The sequence below is a fragment of the Balearica regulorum genome, chromosome 30 (assembly GCF_011004875.1).
Source record: "Balearica regulorum gibbericeps isolate bBalReg1 chromosome 30, bBalReg1.pri, whole genome shotgun sequence".
Taxonomy (NCBI): Eukaryota; Metazoa; Chordata; class Aves; order Gruiformes; family Gruidae; genus Balearica; species Balearica regulorum.
Window position 1 is genome coordinate 1,072,867 of NC_046213.1, and position 11,615 is coordinate 1,084,481.

At 57.0% G+C, this 11,615-nt stretch overlaps 1 protein-coding gene across 1 annotated transcript; it reads left to right on the forward strand.

Moving 5' to 3' along the window:
- Position 1: 1 nt before the first annotated feature.
- Positions 2–971, forward strand: TRAPPC5 (trafficking protein particle complex subunit 5; the record flags this gene model as incomplete). Its single annotated transcript, XM_075737990.1, has 1 exon — positions 2–971. A coding segment is annotated over one exon (318 nt), but the record flags the coding sequence as incomplete, so codon positions are not given.
- Positions 972–11,615: the final 10,644 nt, after the last annotated feature.

Sequence of the window (11,615 nt, forward strand, 5' to 3'; positions counted from 1 at the left end):
CAACGTCCTCCTCTTCGTCAAGGGTCCCGTTTGGCGAGCCCTCTTCGGCAAAGAGGCCGACAAGTTGGAACAGGCCAACGATGACGACAAGACCTATTACGTCATCGAGAAGGAGCCCTTGGTCAACACCTACATCTCGGTCCCCAAGGAGAACAGCACCCTCAACTGCGCCGCCTTCACCGCCGGCTTGGTGGAGGCCGTCCTCACCGCCAGTGGTTTCCCCGCCAAGGTCACGGCGCACTGGCACAAAGGCACCACCCTCATGATCAAGTTCGAGGAGGCCGTCATCGCCCGCGACAAGAGCCTGGAGGGGCGTTGAGGGGGCTTGGGGGGACGGGAGGGAGGGAGGGAGGGTGGCCCTCGGTGGGGACGCTGGAGGTGGTTGGGGTTCCTCACCGCCGCCCCTCGCTTCTCGCGATGGTTCTTGGTCGCCTGCGGGGACGTTGGAGCTGGGTTGGGGACCTGGGCGCCAGTCAGTGTCCCTCTTGACGGCCTTGACCTCCCTTGGGGACGTTGGAGCTGGGGTGGGTCCCTCACCACTGTCCCTTGTCCCTCCTGATGGCTCTTGGTCTCCTGTGGGGACGTTGGAGCTGGGGTGGGTCCCTCACCACTGTCCCTTGTCCCTCCTGATGGCCTTGACCTCCCTTGGGGACGTTGGAGCTGGGTTGGGTCCCTTGTCACCGTCCCTTGTCCCTCCTGATGGCCTTGACCTCCCTTGGGGACCTTGGATCGGGGTTGGGTCCCTCACCACTGTCCCTTGTGATGTCCCTTGGTCTTGTCTGGGGATATTGGGGTCCCTTTGTGTCCCTGGACACCAACTCTTGTCCCTCCTGATGGCCCTTGGTCCCCTTTGGGGACGCTGGAGCTGGGTTGGGTCTGTCATCACCGTCCCTTGTCCCTCCCGATGGCCCTCGGTGTCTCTCAGGGCCCCCAAGTCGGTTGGTGTCACTATAAACCAGCTCTCGTCCCTCCTGGTGGCCCTTGGCTCTTGTTTGGGGACATCCGGGGGCTCCTTTGGGTCCCCAGACACGGTCCCTTGTCCCCCCCAGGGAGGCTGGAGCTGCTCTGTGTCCCTTGTCACCGTTCTGTGTCCCTCCTGATGGCCCTTGGCCACCCCTGGGGACAGCTGCTGTCCCTCGGTGCCATCCCTTGTCCCCACCCCGTCCCGTGGTGTCTCTTGGGGAGCTTCAGGCCGGCCCCTGTCCCCCCCCCGGTGTCCCTTCGCTCATCGCTGGGGACTTGGGGACACCCTGGGGTGGCCCCCATCCCTCTGCAGTGACACTGTCCCCTCCGGTCCCTTGGGGGCTGCGGTGGGGGCCGTTGGTGTCCCCAAACCCTGTCCCTTGTCCCTCCTGGGGACACGGGGGTGTCCCCGTCCCCTTGGGGTCCCCTTGGGTGTCACCGCCCTGTCCCCACCCCGGGTGTCCCGCACTGGGTGGCCGCACGCTGTCCCCATGTGTGTCCCGTCCCCCCCTCAAAGTGCTGCCACGTGTCCCCAAGGGCTGGGGGTGTCGGTGGCCTGGGGGTGTCACCGGCTGAGCCCGGACACGCTTGCTGCACCCATGGGCCAGGGCCGGGCTGGGGGGGTGGCAGCCCCCTGTGTCCCCCCCCTCGCTGACCGGTGTCCCTTGTGCCCCTCGGCCCCGCAGGCGGTGGGTGGCACCGTCACCCCTGTCCCCCCCAGTGTCCCCCCCAGTGTCCCCATGGGACGTGTCCCCATGTGTGTCACCCACCACGGGTCCCCAGAGGGGACGTGGCCACGTGGGGGGGGGGGAGCTGGGGGGGCATGGGGACGGGGGGGGGGAAACATGGGGACATTGGGGGGGACATCAACCGAGGTGTCCGGGGGGGGTGTAGGGGGTACGCAGCGTTCGGGGGCTGGGGGCGTTTGGGGGGGCCCAGACTCTCTGTGGGGGGGCCCAGGGTGCTCAGACACCCTGCCCCGCGAGGCCTGGACACCCCAAAATGGGGCTCAACCCCCTCAAAATGGGGTTTGACCCCCACCCCCCCAGAAGAGGGGCTCCACCCCCCCGAAATAGGGTGCAGATCCCCCCCAATGGGGCTCCACCCCCCCCCCAAAATGAGGCTCCCCCCCCCAACGGGGCTCCGTTCCGTTTACACGAGGGTCTCATGGGGGGGGGTGGGACTGGGGTGACCCCCCCCTCCCCCATCGGGCAAATAATCGCCCGGGCGGGGGGGGCTGGGGGGGGAGGGGGCACCATGTTCTCGTGGGCCTCGGGGGGGGGAACCCTACAACTGCCCCAAACCCGCCCAGAGTCGGACCAACATGTGACCCCCAAATTGCCCAGAAATTGCCCCAAACCCAACCCCAAGCAGCCCCAAACCCCGCCCCTTCCCCAAACCCCGCCCCTTCCCCAAACCCCGCCCCTTCCCCAAACCCCGCCCCTTTCCCCAAACCCCGCCCCTTCCCCAAACCCCGCCCCTTCGCAAACCCCGCCTCTTTCCTGAACCCCGCCCCTTCCCCAAACCCCGCCCCTTTCCTGAACCCCGCCCCTTTACTAACCCCGCCCGTTTTCCCTAGCCCCGCCCCTCATCCTAGCCACGCCCCTTCCCTGAACCCCGCCCACCCTTTACACCACTCTGTAACCCCGCCCCTTCCCCTTAACCCCGCCCCTTCCCCTTAGCCCCGCCCCTTCCCCTTAGCCCCGCCCCTTAGCCCCGCCCCTTAGCCCCGCCCCTTCAACACCTTTAAAATCTGTCTGCCCCTTAACGCTGCCTTGTCCCCAAACCCCGCCCCTTCAGCGGCCCTAGCCACGCCCCCTCCCGTAGCCACGCCCCCTCCCGTAGCCACGCCCCTCACATAGCCACGCCCCTCCCGTGGCCACGCCCCTCCCATAACTCCAGGCATGGAGCAGAGATCCCACCTGCTGCCATGGAGGATGATGATGGTGGAGCAGAGATCCCACCAACAGCCACGGAGGATGATGATGGTGGAGCAGAGATCCCACCTGCTGCCACGGAGGATGATGATGGTGGAGCAGAGATCCCACCAACAGCCATGGAGGATGATGATGGTGGAGCAGAGATCCCACCTGCTGCCATGGAGGATGATGATGGTGGAGCAGAGATCCCACCTGCTGCCATGGAGGATGATGATGGTGGAGCAGAGATCCCACCTGCTGCCATGGAGGATGATGACGGTGGAGCAGAGATCCCACCAACAGCCATGGAGGATGATGATGGTGGAGCAGAGATCCCACCTGCTGCCACGGAGGATGATGATGGTGGAGCAGAGATCCCACCAACAGCCACGGAGGATGATGATGGTGGAGCAGAGATCCCACCTGCTGCCATGGAGGATGATGATGGTGGAGCAGAGATCCCACCTGCTGCCATGGAGGATGATGATGGTGGAGCAGAGATCCCACCTGCTGCCATGGAGGATGATGATGGTGGAGCAGAGATCCCACCAACAGCCATGGAGGATGATGATGGTGGAGCAGAGATCCCACCTGCAGCCATGGAGGATGATGATGGTGGAGCAGAGATCCCACCTGCAGCCATGGAGGATGATGATGGTGGAGCAGAGATCCCACCAACAGCCATGGAGGTCTGTCGGATGCCGGACGTGTCCAGGCTTGTTGGTGCCGAATACAGGGCCATTACGACCCAGCAGAAGGGGCCCTGGGGGAGTCCAGCTTGGGCGAGAGCAGGGATTGAGCAACTTGCTTATCTTGCACTGATAAGCACTGGACCTGAACAGGGGCAGGAGATGAGCAATTTGTTCATCTTAACAAGATGCGGCGCCTGACGGTCCACTCCTTAATCAACTAAGTGACGCCTGGGGTGAGGGGGAGCCTTCACAGCTTGACGTTACTTTGGTAAAACTAAACAGACCACCCCACCTCTGTACTGAACGCCTTTGTTCGCTGCCACTTCCCCCCCCCCAGCCCCCATCAACTGCACAACAAGCCTTGTTAAGGGCCAATCGACACACAATACCTGACTTAGTCCCACCTCGCCAAAAGTATAAATCTGGCATTTAGAATCCTCTTTTTTGAGGACGAGAACTCCAACTATCCGGACGGGTCGACGGGCCTGGACCTCTCTCCTCCCCAAGCACGGACGCCTCTTTGGTAAGACTTGCGCCTCCGATTATGTCGGATGTTACCCCGGGAAAACTATCATTAACAAAAGCGCTGAACTATTAACTTGAGCTCAAAATTGTTGCAGTAAGTGCATTTATCAACGGCAATTCCGAACTTTTATATCTGTCGCCTCAATAAATTACCTATTTTTCTTTTCAACTTTGCGAAACTGTTTCAGTGAAAGTCCTTAGTGGGGCCTCTGACAGGCAAACGTTGACTCTGAGAAGTGGCTACACACATAACCCTTTAGACAGAAACCGTTGACCAAGTCTGGGACTAAGACTGGACCTAGCTGTTGTGAGGCTCTGATAACAAGTGAATGTCGCAAACACCCGTCTTGACATGGACAGGGATGGGCTGATGATGACCAGGGAGTGTTGAACAAGAACGGAGCCTGCGGAGGCAGGATAACGTCTTGTGAGACCACTCCTCTATTCCTGAAACACGTAAACAATGACCATCTGTGCTCTGTGCACCATGTGCCCGTGACAGATCACCACTCGCTTGGTCAGCCGTGAAGGGGGGGGGGCAGTGAGTCCCCCGCACCCCCACAACCCACCGACTCATTTCTAGAACATTTCTGAACATTCCTGAGCACATACTGCGCCTGCTCAGTGATGACAGACCCCCGCCTATGGGGCGGGCACAGCGGGTTATAAAAAGTGGAAACATAAGTTTTCGGCGCGCGCCCACCACCTGAAGACTACAACTACGAGCAGAGAACATCGCTGGGTCCAAGGGTGGTGATATCTTTTCTCTCTCTCTCTCTCTCTCTTTTCTTTCTGTCTTTCTTTTCCTCTCTCTCACTCTCTTTGTAACCTAATTTTCGGCACGTTAGGGTAATATTGTCACACGTTTTGCTAAACGCTTACCTTTCATAGTTCTGCTAAATTTTGAGCATTGTTATGACCTTTGCCAAGCCTCTCTCTCTTGTAGTTCCACTGAATTTTAAGTAAATTTATAGTTGGCTTGAACCTCTGAAGTAATTGTCGTTACTTCTCATTACCGCGCAGAGAATTAAAAAGTTAACCTCACCCTCACCCCCTGAGTGGGACGGGACACTCCGCACCAGGCTCCTCTCTGAGAAGGAGTTTAGAAAGCAAGCGGGTCCTTCCTGAACCTCGTGACTCAACGGGAGGGCCTCCCGCAGCCACACTTCAGACTTGTACCCTTTCGCACAACAAGGTCCATGACTATGATGAGGGAAGTGATGACTCCTGTTCCACTCTGGTTCCCCTGACCATGAGGCTAGACCCATCATGAAAGCAGAATATTCTGAAGGACCTTGGGCTGGTGCCCAGTGACATACTATGCAAATCATTCCCTGGGTTCCATTGCAACCGGCAAACTTAGAAGAGCAATACGGCAGAAAGCCACACGACCCTGAAACTGAAATTTTGTGGCATTTGTGGTGGCACCTTTGATGAGTGGAGATGAAGCAAAAGCTTATTGGGGTCCAGGAGTTTTCACCAAGCTCATGAATGAAGCCCATTCTGTCATCAGTAGGGCAGCCCACTGGGCTGGGGGAACAGATCAGAGAATCACAGAATGGTTTGGGTTGGAAGGGACCTCAAAGATCATCTAGTTCCAACCCCCCCTGCCATGGGCAGGGACACCCTCCACTAGGCCACGTTGCCCAAAGCCTCATCCAACCTGGTCTTGAACACTTCCAGGGATGGGGCCTCCACAACCTCTCTGGGCAACCTGTGCCACTGCCTCACCACCCTCACAGTAAAGAATTTCTTTCTAACATCTGATCTAAATCAACCCTCCTTCAGCTTAAACCCCTTACCCCTTGTCCTGTCACTACACTCCCTGATGAACAGTCCCTCACCATCTCTCCTGTAGGTCCCCTTCAGATACTGGTAAGCCGCAATTAGATCTCCCTGGAGCTGCCTTTTTTCCAGGCTGAACAATCCCAACTCTCTCAGCCTGTCCTCATAGCAGAGGTGCTCCAGCCCTCTGATCAGCTTCGTGGCCTCCTCTGGACTCACTCCAACAGCTCCATGTCTCTCCTTTACTGGGGCCCCCAGAGCTGGACACAGTACTCCAGGTGGGGTCTCACCAGAGCGGAGTAGAGGGGCAGGATCACCTCCCTCGACCTGCTGGTCACGCTGGTTTTGATGCAGCCCAGGACACGGTTGGCTTTCTGGGCTGCAGGCACACACTGCCGGCTCATGTTGAGCTTCTCATCAACCGACACCCCCAAGTCCTTCTCCTTGGGGCTGCTTTCAATCCATTCCTCGCCCAGCCTGTAGTCGTGCTTGGGATTGCACCGACCCACGTGCAGGACCTTGCACTTGGCCTTGTTGAACTTCATGCGGTTCGCACGGGCCCACCTCTCCAGCCTGTCCAGGTCCCTCTGGATGACATCCCTTCCCTCCAGCGTGTCGACCACACCACACAGCTTGGTGTTGTCGGCAAACTTGCTGAGGGTGCGCTCGATCCCACTGTCCATGTCGCCGACAAAGATGTTAAACAGTGCCGGTCCCAGTACCGACCCCTGAGGAACGCCACTCATCACTGATCTCCACTTGGACATTGAGCCGTTGACCACAACTCTTTGAGTGCGACCATCCAGCCAATTCCTTATCCACCGAGTGGTCCATCCATCGAACCCATGTCTCTCCATTTTAGAGACAAGGATGTCATGCGGCACAATGTCAAATGCCTTGCACAAGTCCAGGTAGATGACGTCAGTTGCCCTTCCCTTATCCACCGATGCTGTAACCCCATCATAGAAGGTCACCAAGTTTGTCAGGCACAATCTGCCCTTAGTGAAGCCATGTTGGCTGTCACCAATCACCTCCTTGTTTTCCATGTGCCTGAGCATAACCTCCAGGAAGGTCTGCTCCATGACCTTGCCAGGCATGGAGGTGAGACTGACCGGCCTGTAGTTCCCTGGGTCTTCCTTTTTACCCTTCTTAAAAATGGAGGTTATGTTCCCCCTCTTCCACCCAGTGGGAACTTCACCAGACTGCCAGGACTTCTCAAATATGATGGTGAGTGGCCTGGCCACTTCATCCGCCAGTTCCCTCAAGACCCGCGGATGCATCCCCTCAGGACCCATGGACTTGTGCACCTTCAGGTTCCTTAGATATTCTCGAACCTGATCTTCTCCTGCAGTGGGCAGTTCTGCATTCTCCCAGTGCCTGCCTTCTGCGACCTGGGCAGTGTGGCTCAAGCACTTGCCAGTGAAGACTGAGGCAAAGAAGTCATTGAGCACCTCAGCCTTCTCCATATCCTGGGTAACCAGTTCACCTGTTTCATTCCGGAGGGGACCCACTTTTTCCCTCGTCCTCCTCTTATCACTGACATACCTGTAGAAGCTTTTCTTGTTGTCCTTGACATCCCTGGCCAGATTTAATTCTATCAGGGCTTTGGCTTTCCTAACCTGATCCCTGGCTGCTCGGACAGTTTCTCTGTATTCCTCCCAGGCTACCTGCCCTTGCTTCCACCTTCTGTAGGCTTCCTTTTTTTGTTTGACTTTGCCCAGGAGCTCCTTGTTCATCCATGGGGGCCTCTTGGTGTTTTTGCTTGACTTCGTCTTTGTTGGGATGCATCGCTCCTGAGCTTGGAGGAGGTGACCCTTGAATATTAGCCAGCTGTCTTGGGCCCGTCTTCCTTCCAGGGCTTTGTCCCATGGTATTCTACCAAGCAGATCCCTGAAGAGGCCAAAGTCTGCTCTCCTGAAGTCCAGGGTAGTGAGCTTGCTGAGTGCCGTCCTCACTGCCCTGAATTCCACCATTTCATGGTCACTGCAGCCAAGGCTATCCTTGAGCTTCACGTGCCGTACCAGGCCCTCCTTATTGGTGAGAACAAGGTCCAGTATGGCACCTCTCCTCGTGGGCTCCTCTATCACTTGGAGGAGAAAGTTGTCATCGACACATTCCAGGAACTTCCTGGATTGCTTACGCTCAGCTGCGTTGTCCCTCCAGCAGATGTCAGGGTGGTTGAAGTCCCCCATGAGGACCAGGGCTTGTGAGCGTGAGGCTGCTCCTATCTGCCTCTAGAGGGCTTCACTGCTCGGTCTCCCTGGTCAGGTGGCCTGTAGCAGACCCCCACTATGATGTCCCCTGCCCCAGCCCTCCCTTTAATCCTAACCCATAGGCTCTCTGTTGGCTCCTCGTCCATCCCCAGGTGGAGCTCCATGCACTCCAGCTGGCCATTGACATAGAGAGCAACACCCCCTCCTCGCCTGCCCTGCCTGTCCTTCCTAAGGAGCCTGTACCCTTCCATCCCAACACTCCAGTCATAGGAGCCGTCCCACCACGTCTCTGTAATGCCAATAAGGTCATAGCCTTGCAGGCACACACACGTCTCCAGCTCCTCTTGTTTGTTCCCCATGCTCCATGCGTTCGCGTAGAGGCATTTCAGTTGTCCCCCCGATGAGGCTGACTTATTGGCTGGGGTGGCTGGGATTCTTTTGATGTATCTTCCCAGTGTTACCTCGCTGGTTCCTGTTGCATCTGGAGCCCCCGGCTCGTCTCCTCTAGGCTTCAAGTGTGCTGTAGTGCATCCAGTACGTCTCTGAGCAGTAGGCCGAGGGCCCTCACCAGTGCCCTCACTTCCTGGCACAGCTGGTCAATGAGCCTACCAGGGGAGATGTCTCGCTCAACCTGCTGTTCACAAACAGAGAAGGACTGGTGGGAGATGTGGTGGTTAGAGGCTGTCTTGGGCTTGGTGACCATGAAATGATAGAGTTCTCCATTCATGGCGAAGTAAGGAGGGGGAGCTGGTGTCAACCAGCACCTGGGGGTGCTGGTTGCCAACCGGCTGAACATGAGCCAGCAGTGTGCCCAGGTGGCCAAGGCGGCCAACAGCATCCTGGCTTGGATCAGGAATAGTGTGGCCAGCAGGAGAAGGGAAGTGACTGTGCTCTGGTGAGACCGCACCTTGAGTGCTGTGTTCATTTTTGGGCCCCGCAGTACAAGCAGGACATTGAGGTGCTGGAGCGTGTCCAGAGAAGAGCAACAAAGCTGGTGAAGGGTCTGGAGCACCAGTCTTCTGAGGAGCGGCTGAGGGAAGTGGGGTTGTTTAGTCAGGAGAAGAGGAGGCTGAGGGGAGACCTTAGCTCTCTCTACAACTCCCTGACAGGAGGTTGTGGTGAGGTGGGTGTTGGTCTCTTCTCCCAAGTAACTAGCAAAAGGACAAGAGGAAATGGCCTCAAGTTGTGCCAGGGGAGGTTTAGATTGGATATTAGGAAAAATTTCTGGGGCTGGGACGCCTCTCAAGGTTGCTCCTCGAGGCAGACAGACCTCTGACCAACTGCAGATCTTTGGTAAGTGACCGATATCACGCACAACCTTCTGTTCTAGCGCACTAAGTGTTTGCACTGGAAACTTTGATTCTGTATTGGTAGTTTTGAGTTGGCGTGGTATCCTTTGTGCAGTAAGTAATAGAGAGAACCTTGCTGTTGAACTTGGTTAAGTCACACTTTTACAACATGGTGTTTCAATCAAACCACTTTTGCTGATACCTTTGGTGGTGGTTCTTTCAGAGGTCTGAATCGCCCGCCCACAACAAACTGGTGTCACGGACGGGATTCTACATCTGATCCGATCACGGTCACCAAGATGGTCAGGGGACTGATGCTTACAAAGCACGAGAAGAGGCTGAGGGAAGGGGCTTTGCTCAGTCTTAAGAGGGCAGAAGGCAGAGCTCAGTGCCACCGTCAGTTACTCAGGAAGTGCAAAGAGGGAGTAAAGAAGTTCTGGATGTCCAGTTCCCCTCCCTGGAAGTGTTTAAGGCCAGCTTGGATGAGGCTTTGGGCAACATGGTCTAGTGGAGGGTATCCCTGCTCGTAGCAGGGCGGTTGGAACTAGATGATCTCTGAGGTCCCTTCCAACCCAAACCATGATGATTGGGTTGGAAGGGACATGATTCTATGGTTCTATGGTTCTGTGTGGAGCAGCGTGGATGTAGACAGAGGCACAGAGCCCTTACATTTCTCCGTGTGATTTGGAGCCAACTTTGCTGTCTCAGTGATATTCATCTCACCTGCCTGGCGGGACACAGCACAAATGTCCCTGCTCGCTGGCCCACCTCTGCTGCCTTTCCAGATGCTGGAGAGACAGAGGAGTCTGCTTCTCCCCAGGAAGACGTCAAAGAGGGCTGATACGGGTGGATGTCTAGAGGATGGGGCCAGACTCTTCCCTACGGTGCCGTGACAGGACAAGGGGCAACGGGCACAAACTGGAACGCAGGAAGTTCCGTCTGAAAATGAGGAAAAACTTCTTCACTCGGAGGGTGACCGAGCGCTGGGACAGGCTGCCCAGGGAGGGTGTGGAGCGTCCTTCTGTGCAGAGATTCCCAGCCCGCCTGGGCATGATCCCGTGCAACATGTTCTGCAGGGGGTTGGACTAGATGATCTCCAGAGGTCCCTTCCAACCCCTACCAAGCTGTGCATCTGCGAATCTGTGAGGGGAACCGTGCTCGTTCCCCTGCACTGGGGTGACGCAGCCAAGCCCCACACCGCTTGGGGATGGCGGAGCGAGTGGGAAGGGTAAAAGTGAGCCAACTCCTAGGTCGAGACAAAGACAGTTTAATCGGAAAAAGAAAAGCTGCATTTGCAAAGTAAACTAAGGAATTCCTTCACCACTTCCCATCGCAGGCAGGTGTTCAGCCATCTCCAGGAAAGCAGGGCTTCATCCCGCATAAAGGTGACTTGGGAAGAGAACCGCCATCACTGCAAACATCCCCCCTTCCTCCTTCTTTCCCCAGCTTTTATGGCTTCAGCAGAGTGCCACATGGTCTGGGATATCGCTTTGGTCCCCTCCCAACTTCTTGCCCACCTCCAGCCTCCTCACCGGTGGGTGAGAAACAGAAAAGGTCCTGATGCTGTGCAGCCTCTGGTCAGCAGCAGCTACAGCACGGGGGCGTTACCAACAAATCCAAAACACAGAACCACACCGGCATCTGAGGAGAACATTGACTCTATCCCGGCCAAACCCAGTCCAAGGGGACACACACCTGCCAGGAACCCCCTACAGCCATCTCCTGCTCTGTCACCCCAGACACCCTTGGGCAGGGGCACTTGGGCGTCTCTTGCTCTGAAAAAAGGCAAGGGGGAGCAGCACGGACATGGGGTGAGCGAGCGCAGAGCAGAACATCCCTGTGGGGAGAACTTCCTGACAGCTCTCCTGGGCGTGTTTCTCATGGCCCTGGTGAGGAGGTCTCCAGAAGAGGTGGGTTACATCCCATTACATACAGTGACATGTTCTGAGCATGGCAAAATGCTCAGACCTGCCTGCTGGCATTATGGCCTTTCTGCGCCCCAGGCCACCCTGGATTTTGATGTTCCCCATGCCTTCAGATGCAGTGAGGGACCAGGCGCTCTGGGAGGGAGGAGGAGACCATCTTCTCCAGGAGTAGACGTGCATGAAAGCACTAGGTCGTGCGGTACAGGTGAACGTGGAGGACACTTCCACACTCTAAGGCAAGCATCTTGCAGGAAAGGCTCTTGAATTTTAACAGAATTGTGCGTGGGGGCAATACACACCTCTC